The sequence below is a fragment of the Enhydra lutris genome, unplaced genomic scaffold (assembly GCF_002288905.1).
Source record: "Enhydra lutris kenyoni isolate GAN:26980312 unplaced genomic scaffold, ASM228890v2 scaffoldscaffold4, whole genome shotgun sequence".
In the NCBI taxonomy this organism is placed as follows: Eukaryota; Metazoa; Chordata; class Mammalia; order Carnivora; family Mustelidae; genus Enhydra; species Enhydra lutris.
In genome coordinates this window covers 55,666,558-55,692,053 of record NW_019154088.1, presented here as the reverse complement: position 1 = coordinate 55,692,053, position 25,496 = coordinate 55,666,558, and the positions used below count along the sequence as shown (strand labels likewise).

Genomic DNA, 25,496 nt, shown 5'->3' with positions numbered 1-25,496 from the left:
TTAGGTTGTGTATTTGAGACCTTTCTTGTTTCTTGAGAAAGGTTTGTATCACTATATATTTTCCTCTCAGGACTGCCTTTGATCTGTCCTACAGATTTTGAACCACTGTGTTTTCATTATCATTTGTTTCCATGGATTTTTTCAATTCTTCTTTAATTTCCTGGTTGACCCATTCATTCTTTAGAAGGATGCTCTTTAGTCTCCATGTATTTAGTCTCCATGTATTTGAGTTCTTTCCAACTTTCCTCTTGTGATTGAGTTCTGGAGAATGTTCCATGAATGTTCCAGGTAGGAAGATGGAAATTAGGACTTTTAGGTTGTAATTCATTTTTGTTTAATATTTTAAACATATTTGAAAAATATGTAATTTTCCCAAAGTAAATTTTTCATGAATTAATAATAGTCATGGTCATTGACAGTAATTGATTTAAAGATTTCTATCCCCTCCCAAAACTACTTTATCCCAAAGTATTTTAAATATATGAAAGAGCAAATGTTATCTGTGTGAAAAGGAATCATTTGGTAACTTGTCATGTGGTTGTGGTTATTTTACATTAGAAATATCCAGACCAATGGATATTTTCGTGTGAATTATTAAAAAAGAAAAAAAGGAACCTCCTTACTGTTGTGTGGTACCTGTAAAGTCTAGGAACTTATACTACACTTAATAATGTCATGAATTGTTTGAGTCAGATTTAGCCCCTGAGAGAAATCTCCGGACACTTTGAATCTTAGGTTAAAAGAAATATCCTAAGTACATAATCATGGGTGTAAACCAAATTTTATCCACAAGGTATTCAGTAGAGCATTCATTATAATAGTTGAAAAATTAGGGGGAAGATAGTTAAAGTCCAACAAAAGGATCTTGGCTAAATAAGTAACATCTCATAATATGTTTTTACATGACAAATAGAACATAAAACATTGTAGGCAGGTCTCTTCCAGAATGATTTGAGCTAATTAAATTCTTTCCACTTTTAGTTATGAGTTAATAGCATTAGGGATGGCTTTTCTCCAGGTTAGACCTACTCTGATTCTTTTAGTTGTGAAGATGCTGAAAGACAGAAACTAGACAAATTTGGTTGGTTGGTTGGTTGGTTGGTTGGTTTTTAAAGTTGTCTTTCATTCTCTGGGCAAAGGATTTCTTTTTCCTTTCTATTTATTTCCTATTGGAGGAGATACAAGGCAGGTTTCAGATAATAGCTCCATAGTTTGTAGCCCCCCCTGCTGTTTGGAAAACCTAGGATCCCTGCGCTGGCATGGCTTACTTGCTCATAGGGGCAAATGCAGAGGGGTTTCCCCTTAATCCATAGCCCTCAGCCAAACTCCATGAGTACAAGTTAATAACTGCTTCAAAGGAATCGGGGCTCCGACCCATTCATTATTTCCACTGGACTCTTGGTGGCAGACCATCTTAATTCTCATGAGGCGTAATAGGCAAGCTCAGTGATGACCTGAAATTCTATGCTAACTTTATTTTAATTTTTTTATTATAAAATATCACACAGATACAGAACAGTATATACACTGTAAATGTATAGTCTTTATGTACAGATCTATCTTTTGATCGATGTAATTTATTAGTTATAATGAAGTCCAGTTTATCAACCTACTCCTTTTTGTTTTTTAAGTCCTATGTCATGAAGAAATTCTTCTTCCATGATCTTTTAGGAGCTTTATTGTTTGACCTTTCACATTTAGGACTGACTACAAGACATCTGGAGTCCGTGTGTGTGCATGTGTACACTGTGAGAGGATGGTCAAGATTCATGTTTTTCCATAAAGTTGTCCAGTTAATTAGCACCATTTAATGAAAAGTCCGTCTTTGCCTGTTACTATATTGTAATGGCATGTTGGTCATAAATCATACATAGATCACAAATACATCATAAATATGTATGTAGATCTGTAGACTCTCTATTGTGTTCCTTTGGACTTGTCTCTCCTCACATTAAAACCAGACTTTCTTAATTAGCAGCTTTAACATATGCGTTTATGGTTACTAGTATAAATCCAACTTTGTTTTTCAAGATTGCATCTATTCTTGGCCCTTTGAATTTCTATCAGTCTGTCAAGTTCTGCCAGAGAACCTGTTTACATTTTGACTGGAGTTGCATTATATCTATAGATCAGGTTGGGTAATATTTTTAATATTTTAAACCAATATTAATGTAATGAGACATAATGTTACATTTTTACAATATCAAGTCTTCTGATCCATGAACTTGGTGTGCCTCATTTACCTGAGGTCTTCTTTGTTTCCTTTGACATAGTTTGGTTTCACTAGGATATGTCCACATATTCTTTTTTTATTTCTCCTATGTGGGATTCATTGGGCTTCTTACAGTCATGAATTGCTGTATTTTATAAGTTTTGCAAAATTCTTAGTCATTATCTGTTCACATATTTCATTCTCTTTCCACTTCTTCTGAGACTCTGATTATATGTATGTATGTGCATTGTGTGTGTACAGTTATTTGTACTAATACACATATTCTCTATGTATTTTACCCTCTCTCCTGTATTTTCTGCCTTTTGTCTCCCCCTGCTGTATTCTGGGCAGAATGGCCTTATTTCGGCTCTTAATTTTGGCTATTGCATTTTTTAATTGGTAATTTTCAAATCTGCTTTGTCATTCTTCACAATGTCTAATTCCTTGCTGTAACTTTCAGGTATTTCTAATATTTCTTTGATTATAGTAAGCACAGTACTTCTATAGCTCAGTGTCTAATTCCATTCACTAGTGGATGTTTTTATAGATTTGTTTTCTGCAGTCTGTTGTTTCTGCCAATCTTTGTTCATGCTGTTTTACTTCCTTCTGTTCCTGGTGGAAAACTGTACACCAGACATTGTATTCGAATAAAAGAAATGTAGAAACAATCTGCAGTTTAGGATGATCGTATCTTCCTCAGAAACAGACTTCCAACATTCCCATCAGATGGCTGGGGCATGACCCACCTCCAGCCACTTTAATGCAACTTGACATTCCCTGGTGAACAAAATCAGGCTGGACCATGGCTTACCAGCTTCCAACTTCCCCTTCTCCAGGATGTGAAGCTTTTTGGGATCCCAGACTGAAGTGGTGGAAGGTTTCTCAGACTCAACACCTGGGGGAGCTATAAGTGTTGATTTTTGCCCCTCTTATCAAGTAAGAAAGACCCAAGTGTCTTCTTCCATGTCAGTAAATGTCCTCAGAGTGAAAGGAGTTTTCAGTGCTGGATTGACTACTCTGGATTCTCAGTTTCTTGTAGAATTCCTCATTATCTTGTTTGTTCTCCAGCACTTCTAAGATTTTTTTTCATGCAGTTATTTTAACAGTCCTCAGCCAGAAGGTTATTTTGAACTACTCAGCCCATGACTCGTACTAAACCTGACTTTCTTACCTCATTTGAAGTAATTCAATAGAAACATCTTAAGTACAAAGTTAAGTACAAAGTTCACTAATGAGCACTATTTTTGTCCTTGAATAGAAGTATTTCATAAGAGGCAGCCATAGTATCTCATCCAAGAGATTTTGAGCCAGAGCTAGTGTTGATGTTATATTTTCTTGTCCCAAGTGTAGGATGTACAGATCCTGCCCGATGATCTCAGTTTATTAATCCTGGTTCTTATTTCAATATGAATTATTATTCCGTGGTTTTTCCATCCGTGTTTACTACCTTTCTACATTTTTGTCATAATTTATAGGCGAGGTCCCAAGTTGTGTAATTGCATATTGGATACAGAATTTCATCACTCAATAAATTTATGGCATACTTACTGTGTGCAAGGTAATATGCCCAGTGCTGTGGAGTCACCCACATGACTGACGCCCCTCCAAGGAAATGTGAAGCACATCCTCTACTTCAATTGCTTTGTTTTTTTTGTTTTTTTTTTTTTCCTAGATCGCTGAGCAACTACACAAAAATCGTTTACAGAACAAGGATCTACGGGAGAAATTTCAGACTCTTATCAGACAATATAAGATTGTCTTAAACGAGGAGGATAAACTTTTTATGCAGAAACAGAAAATTTACAAAGAGTATGTTTCTATCCGTGATCCGTAAATGAATCAGCATGCCATAGTTATGGAGTGCCCTACCTGGCCACAGGATGGTGACTCTCCACTTCAGCTTCTCCTAGTTTTCAAATCTGTTGACAACCGTGAAATATTATTTACCCCAAATACATAAGCACACTCCTAATCTGCCTCTCTATGCACTGTGTAATGCTTTCCGTCTATGGGTCAGATCAGATCCATAAACACCGTGTGCATTATATTTACTTCTAAATCAGTTCCAAAAAAAAAAAAAAATCCTGCTGATCCTATGAGACTGTCTAGAGAAACTGTGAGATCCACCTTCATCAGAAACTGGCTTTGTACCTCTATTCCCTATGTCAGAGAAGGCTTTGGTCACTGAGACTGGGAAATTATTCAAGGAAATTCCTATCTTTTACTACCTGTTGGACTCCATTCAAGCACCAAGGCTAGTCAATGCTACCTCCCCGATGTTTCTCAGATATACCCCATTTTCTTCTCCAACTCCATTCTCTGGTTTGTCCCTCCAAAGCTCTCCCCACTTTCAGCTTTACCCCCTTCACTTGTTGCCCTCCCTTCCACCAGAATGATCCTTCTGAAACCTATATCTCCTTAAACACAGCTTAGTAGATAGTGGGCATTCACCAATAGTTTCTTAATGAATACAGACCAACATCTTCCAAGCATGAATTCTTTAAGTAATAATCCATCACCACAGGTGATATGCGATTACTGGGGAGCGTAATTACAGTGTCCAGGCACGCTGACGTGAAACTGTGGGGTATTGGAGCTGCAGACAGCTTTGCGATCATTCTATCTCATCCAATTTAAATTGCGTACTGAGAATCTGTTGTTAGGAGTTCTTTAGGCAAAAATTTCCCCCAGAGGAATACTGTTATCAGTTTTGATCATAAAATGTGCTGATGAGAAACAATTGTAACACTAAAACATTTACTGTTGTTCCTGGTTTTTGTCTTCAACTGGGGCTGCCCTAACTGAACCCCACACTCTGGGTGGTTTCAACAACAGAAATTGATTTCTCAATTCCAGAGGCTGGGTGTCCAAGATCAGGGTGCCTGCATGGTCAGGTTCTGATAAGAGCCCCTTTTCCTAGCTTGCACATGGCTGTTTCTCACTGCATTTTTACATAGTAGAGAGAGGATGAGGACAAGCTCTCTGGCGTCTCTTCTTATGAGGGCCTCCACCCCATCATGACCTCTTCTAATCAGGCGACCTAATCTCTTCGCAAAAGCCCCATCTTCAAATACCATCACCCTGGGTGTTGGGGCTTCACCATATGAATCTGTGGGGGACACATTTCCGTCCATAGCAGTTTTGAAGATGAGACACAGAAACAGAACACTTTCTGTTACAGGAATGTCCCTATCAATGTCTGGAAACAACTGACATTGAACAAAACTGTATGCTTCCCATTATTCTTTCTGCAAATGGGAGACAAAATATAACCACTTTGTATAGAATGCCTCGTGGGTGTCATGCCACACACTGGCTTGAGCTCTTTTCATCGCATTTAATCTTGACATGTGGTGAGCATTTGTGGGCCCTATTTTATGAATGGGGAAACTGAGGCTCATCCACAGGCAGAGTTTTTTCCTGAGGTCACACTGCTAGAAAGAGCTACACCCAAAATTTAAAGTTGTTATGACTGGTTCCTTCACTCTTCACAAAAGAACATGGTAGAATTGATAAATGCATTACAAGGGACATCCCCACTCAGAGGGATGGAGTCTATAGTATCCTTCTTGTGGTTTATTAATTAATAATTAATTAATGCTCTTCCCATGGCTTGGGGATTTTTAGAAGTTTAGATTTAGCCATGACTAGCAAAAAGATTGTTTCTATTTTTACTCATTTGTTCAGTTAATAGTTTATGAGCTGAACTTCCCAGCCTACTTTCTTACATTCTTATTTGTGATTCTATATCCTCTCTTGCTGAGGAGTGAAAATGATGATTTCACCCTTCCACATATGATAACTGTTTTTTTTTTTTCATGGTAGGAATCAGAAACAATTGGTGTTCATTTCTCAGAAAGAAAACTTCCTATCACAAAGAAAAGTAGACATCAGAAATATGGAAGAAGGACTTGTCACGCTCCATGATCTTCATCGGTAGGCCTTTGAAACTTTTCGTCTTCGTCTTCTCTGCATTTATATTTTAACATACGGTAACAACAGAGCTGACAACCTCTGATGTCTTATAGAAAAGGAGGCTTATAAACCACTGTCTCTGTTTTACGGTCTAGAAGTTTCATTATCATCGAACCTATCATTGAAAGGTTAGGCAGGTCCTAAGTTCCATAAAAGCTACATGTCCATGCAAGGACATGAGAAATGGACCCATTAACACTCCAGTAACAAGAACATGCCTAAACATTGTCACAACACAGACCCCCCCCCCCATGGTATTCATTTCTGCCATTCTAAATCCCTTTAATTTTTCTGGTTGAAAAAGTAATGCTTGCACCTGATTTTAAAATTCAAATATAGAAATGTTTAGCTTAAAGGAGTAGAAGTTACCCTAATCTCCATACCCTTCCCCCAAGATCTCAGTGTTAACAATTTGCTCTATATATGCTTTCCATATAGGAGTATGTTTGTACATCTAAAAATGGGATTGTCCTTTTCTGTAACTAGAATTTTTCCACTTACATTTGGGTAACTTACACAATATTATGCTTCAGTTGTAGCCCAATAAAAAGCTGGAAAAAATATATCTATGAGAAATGATGAATATGGTAAATGATAACATTTGGAGAACTTGGTGAAAGGTATGGGGGGAATGTTTGTATTAATTTTTACACTTTTCTGATTTTAAAACTATCAGAAGAATACAAAATTCTGTATATGGGGCCTCATTCCTCATTCTTTCTTCAACTATATAATAATTCTTTTACAGATTATGTTGTTTTATTTAACCAGTGCCCTACTGATGGACTTTGTTTTTGTGTTTTCTGTGTGTGTGTTTTCTATATTACGAGCACTATTCAAAGTTCACATCAAATAAAGATATACTTTAACATGTATATCTCTGTCCACCTGTACAACTATTTCTTTATAATAAAGTCCTTTAAAGTTGAATTACTGGATCAAAGGGGTTATATATTTTTTCATTTTTATAATTTGAATATGTTTTGTTATTTGAATACAGGGCAGTGGAGCAACTAGCTTATAGTACTAAGATAGTGATGATTGAATTTGACCTGTACCAACAGAAATCTAGAACATGCAGGATGTGTGGATTGCTTGTCCTTATGCTGTTAAACAACATATTTAAACATCTGTTTCTCATGTTGGTTTCAGAAGGGAAACTATGAACTCTTCACTGTGAGAGAGCAGGAAAACAGAATTAGTTTGAGTAGGGCTCCTATTTTCCACATGATTAATAGAGATTCCATAACCGGTTGTTATGCCATCATTGCTGTGGGCACCAGGAAACTCAGAGCCAAATTTGCGACCTAATATCGGTTTCCACTTAGGACTTTGTGTATTACGATTGTGTTATTTTAAACTAGTTCAACTTCTCGGTGAATTAAACCAAATATATAAATAAATAAAATCACTGAGGTTGGGGCACATTGTGAAGAAACTTACAGTTCTGGGGAGGATAATAGATTAATTGAGGTAGGAAATCAAGAGCCCAGACTATGATTCAAATGGAGAAAAAGGCCAGAACACGGTTGTTTCTAGTTTCACAGCATATTACCTATTCTGTTTCAGTGATGAATATTTCTATTTTTCAAAAGACAAAGTCATATTTTATTTTTCTGTGTCTGAAGCACTTAATAGGAAAAAAGGGAATAAAAATAACCAAGTCTTCTAAAATCTGTGTTAGACTCTTCATGTTTCTATCCATCCCAGATTGACATTCAATTGTTACTTACCCCTAGTACAAAAATCAATATAGGCTTTCTCAATTATACATTGCATCAAATCAGGACTCAGTCTAGAATCCAAAGTTTCTCACCCATTTGTTGACCTTCACCTGTCCCATGTCACCATTATTACTTCCCTCGATGTCCTCTGTCTGCAGCAAGTCCGTGTTGGTCAGAAGAGTCTTGACTTGCTTCTCCTTTTCCGTGTCTTTGCAAAAGATGATGTCCTTTCCATTGTGGGATTCCACCTCCATTCTGCGAATCTGTCTTCCTCCCTCTGTTAAATATTAAACTCCAATAAGCTTTCCTCAGTTGTCTCCCCAGAATCTTTTCTTCCCTCCCTTGGGTATCCACCACAATACTTGCACTTGTATGAAATCATAATTTTCTCTGAGTCTACCACTACCTTTAGTTGTTGCACTATGTTTGGTTTGTCTCCCAATTAGATGGTAATCTTCTTGTGCACAAGAATGATACATCAAGTCTTTTGTAAATTCTGCTGGCTTCCACAAATGCAAAACCCAACGTATGTTTTCTTATTTTTAGAGCAACAAAGTCAGTTTATCGGAAACAAATAGAAATCCTGAGTGATAACCTGGAAAGAGAAAATCAGAGATGGTAAAAAAAAAAAATTCATTTGTGTTATGAGTAGTATATGTTTATCTTAATGAATAGTGCCCCAGCGTTGGGAGGAAGTCAGAGTACTTGTTGCTGGCTGGAGTCCAAGGAAATTAGTTTCCTAAATTAAATTTTGGGTTCTCTCAGATCTAGATGTGTTTGTTATTTTGATGTTGGGACATTGAACAGAACTAGAGTTTCCCATTTCAATCAAGTGAACTCACCAAAGAGTGAAATTGTCAAGACTGGTGCAGTACCTCTTGCTCACCAGGCGTTGGTGTGGACCAGTAGAGGAGGTGACAGAGGAGTGCAGATAAATGTACAGGCTCTGAAGATGGGTTGCTTTGGCTGCTCTGTCTCCTACTTGCTCTGTGCCCAAGGCCACATTATTTAGCAGTCTCTCTTCTCCCATTCCTGCAAAGTGGCCAATGATGGTAGCACTCACCCTGTGAGGTCACCATGAATGGTAGATGATCTGTATCAAGTATTGAGATGACTCCCTGGCACCAAGGAAGTATTTGCAAAAACTTAACTGTATTTTATTGTTGTTGTCATTGCTATTAATATCATGTACAAGACTTCAGTTGCACATTTTTCACCCTCCTCCAGTGTAGCTTTTTTATGTGGCCATGGAAAAGTTTGGAGAACCCAGAAGGTTGAAATCCTTTATTAGCACTCTGGGTAATTTAGGGAATTTCACTACTATTCCTGCCTGGGTCTCTTCTCTTAGCCATCTGCCCCTGAACCTTTCCCATTCCTATCCTTTACCTAAAGGAGGGGAGCTGCCACATGTGGTCTGTCTACTGTCCTATTAGACGTATAATCATATTAAGATTGAATTCTTTCATCTAATTCTTTCATTCTAAGCTTTGAATTCTTTCATCTTTTCAGTAAACCATGATGTCAATTTAATGATGATTCTTTGTGTTCAAATTTCTAGTGTTATAACTCAGTGGAGAGTAGCTTGTTTGAGAAAAAAACACGCCCGTTGGGAAAAGAAGATAAAAATTGAAATAGGAGAAATTTTAGATAAAACTCAGAGTTTGGAGCTCAGACGCGCTGAATTATTGCAAGAGGTAAAGGAAGTCCAAGAACTTAATAGGATTACTCCATGTTAGTACAGCCTTAGAATTACTACCTCGTTATCAGTGATTCTCCTTCAACACCTAATTCAACCTTACCTTGTTAAAAGATGTTTTCCTTTCTGGCAATGCTTAGAGTGCATTGTTTAACTTTCTTAAGGAGTGTATCTATTTGTTGTGTATTAAGTGTAGGAATTTAGCAAACAAAGTAGCACTTCTTTCTAGAAGATGCTTTTTGAAACAGGCCACCAGAAACTTATTTGATGTTAACTTTTAGGGAAGCTCTCTCTAAAAAAAAAAAAAAAAAAAAAAACAAAAAAAAACTAAACATCACTTTAGCTCTAGTATTGGCCCTCTGCCCGCGGTCCGGCCCCCACCACTCCCATTCCCCATTTCCTCCTGTAGCTTATAGATATTATCTGGTGAATAAATTAACCTCTGCAGGGAAAATGAAGTGTTCCTCTCAGTGGTAACTGTGAAATAATATAAGCTAACACCGGAGCCACGTCTCATGCAAAGAGATATTCACTCTTGGCTGTTTGAAAATGTGAGGCTGACGGCTACAAAGGCAAATGGCAAATCTTCAGGTTTGGGTTTTTTTTTTTCCCCTTGGTAGACCACTGTACGAGAAAAAGAGATCACTGAATTTTTGGCAGAGATCGAAAAAGTTACATTAGAATTAAAACAAGCGGAGGAGAAATTTATTGTCAAAGAAAAAAAGTTAATTCAAGAGTTGAGCAAGTATGAGGTAAGTTTTGTTTTACATCTAAGAATGATTTTAGATGGCTCTGGGGGGAGGGGTATATTTCATGCTATTCTAATCAGGTCGACATAAAATCTTCAGTATGATCCTTTTTTTTTTTTCCCAGAAAAAAAGAGCAAAAAAGCATTTTTTCTTTTTTCAGTTAGAACAGAAAATTAGACACTTCAAGTTGGGTAGAAGTACTGGCAAAGTCCATGGGGACAGGTGGAGGACAGCAAGGAGCCATGGCGATCCGGCCTGGGCTGGCTAGGGAAAGCAGCAGAGGGCTAGGGAGGCCAGTCAGGCCAAAGGCAGAAATCCTCGTTAAAGAGGGGGCATCCCACTGAGTTGGGGCTGCTAGGATCCAATCTGGGGTGAGCATGGATGCTGAGCAAGGTAGAGAAAAAAAGCAGAGTGTACCCAGGGGGCCCAGAGATGGCAGGTCTCTGGAAAGACAATGGAAGACACAGCTTTTCAAGGTGATGGTGTTACCTTGAAAGGTGAGGGGGTGTTTCTGAGAGACCTACCTTGGTACACTGGAAGGAGGAGAAATGAGATGGTGGGAGAAACCCTTCTGAACTTGATTCGTTTTGAAGAGGAACAGAGGTCTGGCTGCATGAAAGAGGGGCTTTCTTTGAAGACAACTGTCCCTTGCCAGAGCGGGGGAGCAGGGGGTCCTGACATTTCAAAGTATAGTTCTAGCCAAGTCCACACCTCCCCGCACAACCCCCACCAAATCCTGCAGAAATTGTCTGCAGATAACTGGTGCAAGAAAAGCCAGCTCCTTCTAACAGGAATGACAGAGAAGGAGCAGCTATGTCCCCCACACAAAAATAGTAGGAGAAAAACAAGTGAAAGAGGGAACAAAAGTTTCCAACAGGATAAGAACACTCAGAAAGGTGGTGTTGGAATGTATAACATCTGATCAAATGCTCCTCCATAAATTAAAAAAAAAAACACTGTAATTTCATAGAAGTGCCAAGGAAAGTCAGCCACGTAGAAACCTAGGAACTTAGGGAAGAGGGATCTGAAGGGGATGGCCAGAAATAAGAAGAGTGAGATGGAAACTGGCACAGCTCATGGAACAAAGAAAGGAGAGAAAGCATTGCACAAATTCAGATAAATTAGAAAAAATGGAAGGGAATCAGGGTGGGAAGTATTTCTCCATCAGTTGCCATCTGTCTGGGTGCCTAGTATTCTCGATGCTGAATCCTGCACACACAAAAGATGACAAAACTCTACTCTTATGGTGCTCACATCCCAGTGGAGGGAGATTGAAAATAAACAAGATAAACAAGTGGAACATTTAGTATATTCAGTGGTGAGAAATGCTATAGAGGAAAATAAAGCAGGGACCAGGGATAGGGCGAGTGTGTGATGCAGCCCATGTGCCGTGGGAAGGAGGACCATGAGAGAAGGAAGGGTAAGTCCTGGAGGCCGTGAGGACCTGGGCTGTGTAGCTACGTGCAGAAACGGGCTCCAGGCAGAGGGCATGCCCAACACAAAAGATTGAGGCAGGGCTGTCCCCTCTGGGGAATACCACGGAGGTAGTGTGCTATCCTATCAGATAGGAGTGGGAGGGAGCCATCTTCCAGAAGTAGATGTTGAGCTGGAATGAGGAGTGCAGAGGTTTATTAGGGAGTAACACCTGTGAAAGGACTGGGCAGGGGGAAGCCATCGGACATTATGGAACCCGCAAACTCTATGTGGGGTGCTCCTGAGCAAGGAGCACCTTGTCCGTTAGTGGAGCCCTGCCTGGGGCAGGAATGACCCCACCCATGCACCACCTCCTTGCTCAATTGGTTGATTGGGGGCCACCCCTCAAAGAGCATGACCTTCACTAGATGACCAAGGAGACTCTGAAGGAGCCGACCACTGGAGGCTGGCAGTTGGCCACACTCCTTGCCACAAGGAGCAATCCAAGAGGGAGGGTCATTCCCAGGTCTGCCACTTGCTAGGCCATTGTGAGGACTTTGTTTTTTCTCTGCGTGGGCTGGAAAGCCAGTAGAGGGTTCCGAGTGAAGGGCTAAAATAATCTGATTTTCATTTAAATAGGAGCTCTCTAGCTGCTATGTTGGGTAAAATTTAGGAAGGCAGTGGTGGAGGCAGGAAGACCAGTGAGGAAGTCAGAACAATATTCCAAGTGGATCAAGTAGCTCGAACCAGAATGGTGACTGCGGAAGTGATTGAAAGCAGGCAGTCAGCATGTCGGGTATTTCTTGAGACAGAGCTGGCAGAGTTTACCATCATGCTTAATGGTGAACCAGTGGAGGCAGTCCCCATCAATCCAGCAGTGAGGTAAGGGCACTAGGTAACATGGCATTGAGGCTTAAACAGTGCAATTAGGTGAGGTCAGTAGGCCGTCTCCCAGCATCCATCCCACTTGCCGGGCTGTGCGCCCGCCGCAGGGCTGTGTCCACCTGTGTCTAATTCACACAAAGGCAGCTCGTGTGCCACTATTATAAAGCAACAACCCCCTTTCCCTTGATAATCCTCATCAGTAACCCAGAGCAAACTGGAAATTGGAGTCGCATTTCTGCCTTTGGTTTGGGATGTGAGGAGCCACAGCCTTCTACATTATTCTCATCTGGTGCTGACACATTGATCACGAGTGGGACCGCTGGATCCTACAGCCCTGTGTCTGGCAGGGTTCAGTCAGAGAAGCAGAGTCCCCAGGACAAGGGTCCGTTAGAGGATGTGACCTTCTGCGGTGGTGGGAGCTGCTTACACAGTCCAGTGAGGCTGTCAGTGTCCCATCTGGAGCGGGGGCCTGAAGGCTGCAGGGCAGGCAGGTGGCAAGGAAAGGTGGACAGGAAGTCATAGGACGAGCTGGAATACATCCCGATGAGCAGGGACTGGGACCCGCATCAGTCTCTCTCTTTCCAAGGCTCCAATTCCAAGGGGTTGCCACAAAGGCCAGAGCCCACCATCACTGAAGTAAGTGTGCACGTGGCTCAGGAATCAGGGAACCTTGAAGGAGCTGAAGAAGCTGCGGGTCTGACTGAGTCAGGAGACAAATGCTAACTTGCCTGAGAGGCAGCAGCCCGTGGTACCAAAACCCTCCCTGAGAGCATGAAACAAGAGCATGGTTTCTTGTCAGGGAACTGTTGGCAGCTAAGTTGGTATAGACAATGGGGATGAATTCATGCATTCACATACCTCCTGAGACCCCCAAGCTCTCCTTAGAGAACATAATCTAGATAAGACACAATTGAGTTTCATAACACTGCAGTGGGGAAAAATTTACTCCTGATTCTGCATTGTAATAGGTTTAAATTATGGTGGTGTGTTTTTTTTTGTAAAGATTTTATTTATTTGACACAGAGAAATCTCAAATAGGCAGAGAGGCAAGCAAAGAGTGAGGGAGAAACAGGCTTCCTGCTGAGCAGAGAGCCTGATGCAGGGCTCGAGCCCAGAACCCTGAGATCATGACCTGAGCTGAAGGCAGACACTTAACCAACTGAGCCACCCAGGTGTCCCTATGGTGGTGTTTTGTTTAAAGATCTTATTCATTTATTTTAGAGAGAGAGAGCGCACACGAGCAGGAAGAAGGACAGAAGGGGGAAGGAGAGGGACAAGCAGATGCCGCACTGTGTGGAGCCTGGCATGGGGCTCAGTCCCATGACCCTGAGATCATGACCTGAGCCGAAACTAAGAGTCGGCCCCCTAACTGACTGAGCCACCCAGGGAGCCCATTAAATAACAGTGTTTTTTTTTTTTTTTAATTTATTTGACAGACAGAAATCATAAGTAGGCAGAGTGGCAGGCAGAGAGAGAGAGGGGGAAGCAGGCTCCTACCTGAGCAGAGAGTCCGATGAGGGTCTTGATCCCAGGACCCTGAGATCATGACCTGAGCCGAAGGCAGAGGCCTTAACCCACTGAGCCATCCAGGCACCAAAATTACAGTGTTTTTATCTATGTTTTTGTCTTTCTATATTCATTCTTAAGGATCTAATGGCAGTTCGGGAGGGGACGTATGAGGCTGGCATGTCACTGTATTAATTAGGGCACAGATAAGCTGCTTTATCAAAGAGTTGCCAAAATACAGTGAACATAAACAAGACATGTGTAGTTAAGTGTTAGCAACCCTCTCTCCTTTATTGGGAAATTGATCTTGGCTTAACTTTCTGGGTCATTCCCGTAGAGCCTGGTAAAGTTAGACAACCAAAGTTGTACTATCAGGCAACATTGCTTGTACGGAATGACCCGTGATTGGTATGCTGCATCTCGATGTGAAGATTAACTGGTGAGAAACTAGAACATTGGATTTCCCTGGACTTGGTGCTTCTTCTAAGTGGACGTGTCCCTTTCTGGGACCTAGAAGTTATACCCAAACGATGCTGACTCCTGTTGGAGCATGAGAACTTCAAAACCAGGGGGGCTATCACATCAGCTCATGTGGTGTCTTCCTCTTCCATCTGAGTTATCACTTTGGTGGGGTCAAAGGACACTACTAGCCTCTGGTCAGCTGTGTTGTGAGGGTACCTCCTTGGGGAAGCATGCCAAGCATTGCCCTGTGGCACCCAGGGGTTCCTTCGGATTATGTGTGTGTGCAACTTGGATAAAAATAAAAAGTGAAAAAAAAATTTTTTTTAATAAACTGGGTCAAGTATGGCCTATTCAAATCTTAAAAATCTGAGTATCTAGTTGAGAAGATCCCCTGATGTCATCATTCTAGAAGAGGAATGTTTATGTCTCTTTCCCATTACAGGCCAAAGGGAAGGGGTCCAAGCTTGGTAGGGCAGCTCCGCCATCCTCAGCATGACGCTGACATAGGCACATCCAAGTGGCAGTTTCCCTTCTCATTCTTTTCCAGCCAGGCGAAGGAGGGAAGGACCAAGCGGGCACATGCTGCTTTCTGTGGAAGGGGGGGGGGGGACCCAGAAGTGGCACATATCACTTCTGCTCACAGACTCATTAGTCACACCTACTTGCAAGGAAAGCTGAGAAATCATTGTAGCTGGCAGCCGTGCACTGAGCTAGAACCCAGAAGTCCTGATATTGAAGGACAGAATAGTTAGTAAATGTCAGCTGGCTGTCTCCGCTGTAGTCCCCATGACAAACCCATCCTGACTTTCTAAGGTCCCATCAGGACCTTTCTAAGGTCCAACTTTTATTTCCTTTGAAACTAAATAAGACCTGAACAATTAAGCAGGCATTTTCATGTTTTGTTTGGGACACTTTTTGCCCATTTAGTGTAGAAATATATATAATTATTTCTGCCTTTTCCCCATTTCTTACTTGTACCCACACTTCTTAGGACTTTTGTATATTCTGTTTTATTCCCTATTCTCCCACACACACAAAATATGATCAAATAAGAGAGATTTTCTCAAATAGATGTTTAGGGTAGCATTAATAGGATCTTAGCAGTAGAGCCAGAGAAATGAATGGATCTTTAGAAAGCCCATTGAATCTAATCTCCTTACTTTGTAGATTGCCAGAGAGTGAGTCAATCAGCCAAAAAATATTGTTTAAATACCTAGTATGTGCCAAATGCCTTTCTGTGCATCTCAGGATAAGAGGACATTAAGAGAAAACTCTCCCTCTTGAAGAACTTACATTCTGCTTTGGAGTATAAATTGTGTAAATTCTCCAAATTCTGCTCACAATTAGCTTTATTTTCTTTAAAGAAAAAATTTGTTAAGGCAACACAAAGTAATAAAGAAAAGGCAGAGGAACTAGTCGAGTGTCTTCCACAACTTCAAGTGGCAGAAGAAGAGTACAAAAGCAAAAGTGGAAAATTTGAAGAGCTCAGTAATATTATTACAGGTATGTATGAAGCTCTTAGTAATTGACCTTAAGTCCAGGTAAGGATTTCTCTGTTCTCTTCTAACACAAGGGAGGGTCATCAGTCACAAGCCAGTGGTGAAATTGTCTAAACTTTTGCTATCACCTTTAATTCCCTCTTTTCTAATTTTTGCCTCATCTACTAATTTCTTCTCCTTTACATCACAGTCTTATTGTTGCTCTTGTTAAATTTTTCCTTTTCTCTTTTAAAGACTTTAAAATTAACAATTAGTAGCAACTGTATTATGTGGTTTCTCTCTGTACTTTGTAAAGGTAGAAAGAACTCCTTTAACCTTTACCATATGGAGTGGGGTTTTTTTTTAAAGATTTATTTATTTTAGAAAGACCACAAGGAGGGAGAAGGGCATAGGGAGAGAGAGAAAATCTTAAATAGACTACCCACTGAATGTGGAGATAGAAATCAAAACAGTCTATGTCAAAAAGATACAATCATATGGAAACACAGTATGTTGAAATGTAAAACAAATATTTTGAAGTGAATAGTGGTAATTGCCAAGCAAAGTGAATTTTAAGAATGTAAGATGATAAGCCCCAAATAGCCAAAGTAATGTTGAAAAAGAAAACCAAGGTTGGAGGCATCACAATTCTGGACATCAAGCTGTATTACAAAGCTATAATCATCACAACAGTATGGTATTGGCACAAAAACAGACACATAGATCAATGGAACAGAATAGAAAACCCAGAAATGGACCCACAACTCTAGGGTCAATTAACTTTTGACAAAGCAGGAGAGAATATCCAATGGAAAAAGTCTCTTCAACAAATGTTATTAGGAAAAGTGGACAGCCACATGCAGGAGAATAAAAGTGGACCACTTTCTTACACCATATACAAAAACAGACTCAGAATGCATTAAAGACCTAAATGTGAGACAGGAATCCTTCAGAATCCTAGAGGACAACACAGGTGGCGACCTCTGTGACCTCAGCCACAGCAACTTCTTGCTAGACATGTCTTCAAAGGCAAGAAGCAAAAGCAAAAATGAACTATTGGGACTTTATCAAGATAAAAAGCTTCTGCACAGCAAAGGAAACAGTCAACAAAACTAAAAGGCAACTTATGGAATGGGACAAGATATTTGCAAATGTCTTATCAGATAAAGGGCTAGTATCCAAAATCTATAAAGAATGTATAAAACTCAACACCCCAAAAAAACAAAAAAATCCAGTCAGGAAATGGGCAGAAGACATGAACAGACATTTCTCCAAAGAAGACATACAGATGGCCAAGAGACTCATGAAAAATGTTCGCTATCACTCAGCATCAGGGAATTAAAACCACAATGAGATACCACCTCACACTAGTCAGAATGGCTAAATTCAACAACTAAGGAAACAATAAATGTTGGTGAGGATGCAGAAGAAGAGGAACTCTCTTACACTGTTGGAGGGAAATCCTCTCTGGAAAACAGTATGGAGGTTCCTCAAAAAGTTAAAAATAGAACTACCCTATGACCTAGCAATTGCACTATTAGATATCTATCCAAAGAATACAAACTTAGTGATCTGAAGGGGCACCTGCACCCCAATGTTTATAGCAGCAATATTTACAATAGTCAAACTATGGAAAGAGCGTAGATGTCCATCAACAGATGAATGAATAAAGAAGATGTGATATATATGTGTGTGTGTGTGTGTGTGTGTACACACACACAATGGAATATTATTCAGTCATCAAAAAAGATGAAATCTTGCCATTTGCAGTGATGTGGATGGAACTAGAGGCTATTGTGCTAAGTGAAAGTAAGTCAGAGAAAGACATATACCATATGTTTTCACTCATATTTGGAATTTAAGAAATAAACAGTTGAACATAGGACAAGGGAAGTAAAAATAAAATAAGACAAAGCAGTGAGGGAGACAAGCCATAAGAGATTCTTAATTATAGGAAATAAACTGAGGGTTATAGGAGAGGAGGTAGAAGGGGTAACTGGGTGATGGGCATTAAGGAGGGCACTTGAAGTAATGAGTACTGGCTGTGGTCTGCCACTGATGAATCACTAATTCTACCTCTGAAATGAATGATATGGTATATGTTAATTAAATTGAATTTAAATAAAAATTTCTTAAAAAGAATGTAAGATTATAAAAATAAGTACTTTGGATAATTGGTCTGGTTGCCATTCCTCCATTGATTTTCCACTTCTTGCCAGATTTTCATTTAGTTAACTCAGGTAGATTTTTTTGGGTTTTTGCTACTTCTACCAAGAGTCATGATACACATGTACTCCATCCCCAATTTTCTGTTCTCCCAACCTTTCCTCCCATCCCTTCTTGTGCTAAGATGGAGGATGTAAGAAACAGGATGAGTATGAAAATAAGCAATGTATTATCATATATTACAAGTTCTGATTCTCTTGAGGCAAAGAAAAGAGAGAACTACTAAAGAAAGTAGAGAAAAGATAGGAAGGCAAGAGACAGGTAGAAAAGGGAACATAAGAGCAATGTGTTCCAGAGAGTAGAAAAATATGCTTTACCTGTAAGCGTAAGACTTACAGAGGATAGAATAGGCTCAGTACATACAAAAAACAATGTAATGACTTTTGGCTAAATCTGATGGGTAAAATATGCATCTATCTTTGCTCCCTAATGAAACTTCATAACAAATATGTGTAAAAGATTTTTTTTAAGGGAAAAATGTTATAAACTCACAGATATAGAGACTGGCAGAGAAGATATCCACAGGTAATAAACATCAACACATTTTTGGAAAGTGTGATTGGATAGAGGTATTAACAGGAAGGGGAATACGAGTAGCAAGTGCCTGCAAAATAGCACACCATGAAAGCAAGACGTTCTCTCCACAAGACCCGGCAAGTCTTGGGCATTGGAAGACCCTGATACCGTGAAGCTGAGATGGGTCATGGAGCTGAAGATTGGTTGAAAATCTTTATAAAAAGCAGTGAGACTGGCAGGTCAGATGCTGTCTTCTGTGCAGCTGAGTGACTATTCCTCCGAATGCGAGCAGAGAAGTTGTTGCCCCAACAGATTCTGAACTGCAGGATATCAAATATGACTGAGAGTAGAAGACAGATGTTGTACAGAGACCCCCCCCCCTTCCATTGGTCGGCTTGATGAAGGCTGCCAGCTGTGTGTAACTGTTCTCTAATCCCTCCCCCACCCCACTCTGAAGAAGGAGGTGGTTGGATTCTTCTCTAAGGAAACCAAACCATCTCAGAGAAAAGCCTGACATAATCTAGCATTTCAGGATCCCCCAACAAATTGGCTGGTTCCTTCCTTATCATTGTACAATGAAGCCCACCAGGAACTGAAATTTTAGTGCCTCATGCTTAATTAGGAGTGAACAATCAAAGATCACCAGACACCTGAGGAAAAATTCCAAAATGAAATGTAGAAACTAAAGCAGACAGAATAACAGGAGTTGATGGAAACATAGATGACCCAAAGAATGTAAGAATACTTTTAAAGGTAGATTCTTGGAGGATATATAGTCTCCTTGTATTATACATAATGTGTATTTGTAGTCTCTACATATTATAGAAAATATACATTCTATATATTACAGAAGATATATCTTTAACTTATATTTGTACAAAAAATACTGCATTTATGAAAAAAGAAGATGCTTAAAGAAAGAAAACAAGAAAGAGCTCTTAGAAATGAAAAAAAATAACCAAAATTTAAAAATTCAATAGGAGGATTCTATGAAAAGTTGAGGAAATCTCTCCAAAAACAGGAAAAAAACAAAAAAAAAGCTGAGGAACAGGATAAAATTTGAGTAAGAAAATTAGAAGACTATTCTGAGAGGTTGGATATCTAATTAACAGGAAGGTCAGAGAAGAGAAAATGGAAAAAATGCAAAGATCAAGTTATCCAAGAAATAATACAAAAATATTTCTTAGAATTGGAGAATATGAGTTTCCTACTTGAAAAAGCCCATCAATCCCCAGTGCAATTTCTGAAAGAAAAGATACTAAGTAACATCACTTTGGGATTTCAGGAGAAAAAAAATATCCCAAAGGCTTCTAGAGAGAAAAAGCAGACCTTACACAAAAGATTAGTAATCTGAATGGTTTCAGACTTCTTAACTATAGTATTATACTAAACGTTAGAAGACATTGCCTTCAAAAATCTGAGAGAAAATAGTTTCCAACATTAGCTGCCCGTTGAAACTATTAGTCAAATACAAATATAAAATAGAGATTCATTCAGATATAAAAGATGTCAAAATATCTCATTTACTCTCTCTCGGGAAGTTAGTACGAAACTTGCTTCAACAAAGAAGGAACAAATCAAGAAAAAGAGGAGGATGTGAAATTCAGGAAACAGGAGTCCAACACAAGGGGGATGCAAAAGTCCTAGGTGTTCAGCTGTCCAGAAGACCTAAAGAAAAATGAAAACAGAAGGCAGTGGGGGAGGGAAGACGAGGGGAGCTGATAGATCACCTAAGGTGTTTGACCACGTGGGAAGTAATATTTGGAAGATTTTATGATTCTATTTTAGATTTTGATGAATTAATGTATACATGGAAAACTAAGCAAGTAAAAAAAAAGTGAGGCTATTTTTATCTCCTAGAAAAACAAAAAATTATACAGGCAAGGAGGTATAATTTTACAACACTCCTCTGTGTCTCCTCTGTGAATAATATTTACGTTGTCATAATCTAAATAGTTAAAATTAATTTAAAAAATATGGCTTTATGGCAATGTTGGAAGGGGGGAAACAAAGAGGTTGTTAGTGTGGGTGGGGGACATGGGGATGGGAGTAAGCATTTCTATGTTGGGAAGAAAGTAGAAAATGTCTTAAAATAACAAATCAAGAAATAGCCATATAAGCATTTATTAAGAAAATAGAAGAAAAAGTCTAAATGAATTTAAAAATAGTTAATTCTGTGGAATTAAACATAAGGGTGGGTACTGTGTTGGAAAGGAACTGACTTCTGTTTTTTGTTATAAGCCTTATAATATATGACTTTTAAAATTAAGCACATGCCTTATTTCCATTTTTAAAAACCAAATGTGGGTATTTATTTTTTCTCTTATAGCACAAAAGCAGGAGCAGAATTTACTAAATGATTACATTTCTCAAATGACAAAAGATTTTTCAAGATATTTTAACAACACGGTAAAGAGTCAATGCATTCATTCTTTCTTTTATTAGAATACTGATATATACAAACTAATTGTGTGGATATACATATGTATACACAGAGACTCTGATGCAACTAACATGTAATCACAGGAAACTCATTGGGGGGCCCCCGTTTTCTTATTTAAAGTAGAAATTGGAAGATGCTTTCTAAGGTTCTTTTCAGATATATTATTCTGTTAATGTCCTGTGAAGATTAGGATAAGTGCACAGAGGTTGCAGAGGTGGGAAGGGAGTGGATAAAATGAGAGCAGGTGAAGAGTCATTTACTACCTTCTTAAAGTGTAGAATCAGTTGTTAGTGATAAGTGTGTGTATAGAGTTGGCCAATTTAAAATAGAAACATTCTATTTTTTGAGATGCACTGATATCAAAAGTAACTTTTATCATGTGGATATAGAAAAAGATGAAAGGGAAGAGTACTGTAGTAAGTATATTATATATGCAATTGTATTTTCTTAGTACAATTCTAGTGATGATCATACAATGACTAAAAATTACGTGATTTATAACAGTATAATGACTACGAACCAAATACAGAATTCAGTAGAAAATTATGAAAAATCCATAAAGTATTATTCTTTTCTCAAGAAATATTAAATCCTCCCTAAAAAAGCCTCAATAAATTCTACTTCCTTCTCCCCTATTTTTGCCATACAATTGTTTATATATCAAAGTATATTCTGTTTTATGAAGTTGTTTCAACAACTTTTTTTAACTTGCTTCCCAGAGTTTATGAAAAATTTCCACAAATCAGCTTTGGAGTTTTATTTATTGTTTATTCGATATATATTAATTGTATATCTATTAATTGTATAATTAACATATAGTGTTATATTAGTTTCAGGTGTTGAATCATTCAACAGTACTGTACATTACTCAGTTCTCATCATGATAAGTGTATTTTAATTCTCTTCAGTTACCCATCCTGGCACCCACCTGCCCTCTGGCAACCACAACTTTGTTCTCTGTATTTAAGAGTCTTTTTGTCTGTTTGTTTGTGTCCTTTTTTCTGTTTTGTTTCTTAAATTCCATGTCAGAGTGAAATCAGTATGGTATTTGTCCTTCCTTGGCTGACTTATTTTACTCAGCATTATATACTCTAGGTCCGCCCATGTTATTCCAAATGGCAAAATCTCATTTTGTTTTTATGGCCGAGGAATATTCCATTGTATATATGTACCACATGTCCTTTTTCCACTCATTTATCCATGGACACTTAGGTTGCTTCCATATCTTGGCTATTGTAAATAATGCTACAATAAACTGAGGGGAGGATATATCCCTTCAAATTAGCTTTTTCATATTCTTTGGGTAAATCCCTGGATTGTAGGGTATTCCTATTTTTAATTCTTTGAGGAACCTCTGTAGTGTTTTCCACAATGGCTATACCAATTTGCATTCTCACCAAAAGCACCCGAGGGTTCCTTTTACTCCACATTCTCTTGCTGTTTTTTGAGTTTTTCATTTTAGCCATTCTGGCAGGTGTGATGTGATATCTCATTGTGATTTTGCTTTGCATTTTCCTGCTGATGGGTGATGTTGAGCATATTTTCATGTGTCTGTGGGCCATCTATCTGAATGTCTTCTTTAGAGAAATGTCTGTTCATGTATTTTGCCCATCCTTAAATTGGATTAGTTGGTTTTTTAGTGTTAAGTTGTATAAGTTTTTTGTATTTTTGGATACTAATATGTGTATGTCAGATATGTAATTTGCAAATATCTTCTCCCCATCTGTAGGTTGTCTTTTAGTTTTGTTGATTGTTTCCTTTGGTGTGCAGAAGCTTTTTGTTTTGACATAGTCCAAATGGTTTACTTTGCTTTTGTTTCCCTTGTCTCAGAAGATGTACCTAGAAAACTTTTGCTGTGGCTGACGTCGGAGAAATTATTGCCTGTGATCTCTTCTAGAATTTTTATAGTATCAGGTCTTCCATTTAGGTCTTGAGTCCATTTTGAATTTATTTCTGTGTATGTTGTAAGAAGATGGTTTAGTTTCATTCTTTTGCATGTAGATGTCCGGTTTCCGCACCACTGTCTGTTGAAGAGACAGTCTTTATTGCATATTCTTGCCTCCCTTGTTGAAGATTAATTGCCATATATTTGTGGGGTTTTTTTCTGGGCTCTCTATTCTGTTTCATTGGTCTATATGTCTATTTTTGTGCCAGTACTATACTGCTTTCATTACTACTGCTTTGTAGAATATCTTGAAATCTGGGGTTTTAATACCTCCAGTTTTGTTTGTTTTAAGCTTGCTTTGGCTATTCAGGGTCTTTTGATGTCCCATACAAATTTTAGTATTGTTTTTTCTAGTTCTATGAGAAATACTATTGGTATTTTGATAAGGATCACATTAAATCTATAGATTACTTTGGGTAGTACAAATATTTTAACAATAATTATTCTCCCATTCTATGACTATGGGCTATCTTTCCATTTGTTTGTGTCATCTTCTATTTCTTTAATCAATGTTTTATAGTCATAGTACAAGTCTTTCACCTCCTTGGTTAAGTTTATTCCTAGGTATTTTATCATTTTTGGTGTAATTGTAAATGGGACTGTTTTCTTAATTTCTCTTTCTGCTACCTCATTATTGGTGTATAGATATGCGACAGGTTTCTGTATATTGATTTTGTATCCTGCTAACCTAATGATTCCATTTATCAGTTTTAGTAGTTTTCTGGTGGAGTCTCCAGGGTTTTTTATATGGAGTATCATGTCATCTGCAAACAGTGAAATTTTTACTTACCAATTTGGATACCTTTTATTTCTTTTGCTTGTCTAATTGCGGTGGCTCTGACTTCCAGTACTATGTTGGACAAAAAAAACTTGTGAGAGTGGAGAGATCCTTGTCTTTTTTCTGATCTTAGGGAGAAAGCTATCAGATTTCAACACTGAGTATGATGTTCGCTGTGGAATTTTCATTATGTTGAGGTATGTTTCCTCTAAAACTACTTTGTTGAGGGCTTTTTTTTTTTTTTTGATGTCATACTTTGTCAAATGGTTTTTCTGCATCTATTGAAATAATCATATGGTTTGTCTCCATTCCTTTGTTGACATGATGTATTATGCTGATTGATTTGCAAATATTTAACCATGCTTGTATCCCAGGAATAAATTCCACTTGAATCCTGGTGAATAATTTTTTAATGTATTGTTGAATTGCTAATATTTTGGTGAGAATTTTTGCGTTTATGTTCATCAGAGATATTGACCTAAATTTCCTTTTTTTGTAGTGTCTTTACATGGTTGTGTTATCAGGGTAATGCTGACTTCAAAGAATGAATTGGGAAGCTTTCCTTCATCTTCTATTTTTTGGAATAGTTGGAAAAGAATAGGTATTAACTCTTCTTTAAATGTTTGGTAGAATTTACCTGTAAATTTACCTGGACTTTCGTTTGTTAGGAGTGTTTTGGTTGCTTATTCAATTTCTTTGCTGGTAATCAGTCTGTTTAAATTTTCTATTTCTTCCTGATATAGTTTTGGGGGCTTCTATGTTTCTAGGAATATTTCCATTTCCTCTATGTTGTCTAATTTGTTGTCATATAATTTTTCATGATATTCTCTATCCTTTATATTTCTGTGGTGTTGGGTGTGATTTCTCCTCTTTCATTTCTGATTTTGAGTTCTCTCTTATGATGAGTCTGGCTAACAGTTGATCAATTTTGTTAACCTTTTCAAAGAACCAGTTCCCAACTTCATCCATCTGTTCTATTGTTGTTTTTTTTTGTTTGTTTGTTTGTTTTTAGTTTCTATTTCATTTGTTTTTTGCTCTAATCTTTATTATTTCCTTCATTCTACTAACTTTGGGCTTTGTTCTTCTTTTTCTATCTCTTTTAGGTAGAAGGTTAGGTTGTTTGTTTGAGATTTTTCTATCTTCTTGGGGTAGGCCTGTATTGTTATAAACTTCCCTTTCAGAACAGCTTTTGTTGTACCCCAAAGATTTTAGACTATTATGTTTTCATTTTTATTTGTCTCTGTGTATTTTTTTTATTTCCTCTTTGATTTTTTATATGACCCTTCATTGTTTAGTACTATATTATTTAAGTTCCATGTATGTGCTCTTTCCAGATTTTCCTTGTGGCTGATTTCTAGTTTTACAGCATTGTGGTTGGAAAGGATGCATGGTATAATTTCAGGTTTTTGCATTTTCTGAAATTTGTTTTGTGGCCTAATATGTGATATGTTCTGGAGAAGGTTCCATGTGCACTTGAAAAGAATATGT

General features: G+C 38.2%; 1 protein-coding gene across 1 annotated transcript in view; it reads left to right on the top strand.

Annotated features, from left to right (window-relative positions):
- LOC111158341 (coiled-coil domain containing 175) overlaps nucleotides 1–25,496 on the top strand; it is a 66,001-nt gene that overhangs the window by 22,033 nt on the left and 18,472 nt on the right. The window contains exons 9-15 of the mRNA XM_022520320.1: nucleotides 3,885–4,021; nucleotides 6,038–6,148; nucleotides 8,458–8,529; nucleotides 9,470–9,605; nucleotides 10,228–10,359; nucleotides 15,987–16,125; nucleotides 21,172–21,251. Coding sequence (XP_022376028.1) covers nucleotides 3,885–4,021; nucleotides 6,038–6,148; nucleotides 8,458–8,529; nucleotides 9,470–9,605; nucleotides 10,228–10,359; nucleotides 15,987–16,125; nucleotides 21,172–21,251 — 807 coding nt within the window. The remainder of the gene's footprint in view (nucleotides 1–3,884; nucleotides 4,022–6,037; nucleotides 6,149–8,457; nucleotides 8,530–9,469; nucleotides 9,606–10,227; nucleotides 10,360–15,986; nucleotides 16,126–21,171; nucleotides 21,252–25,496) is intronic.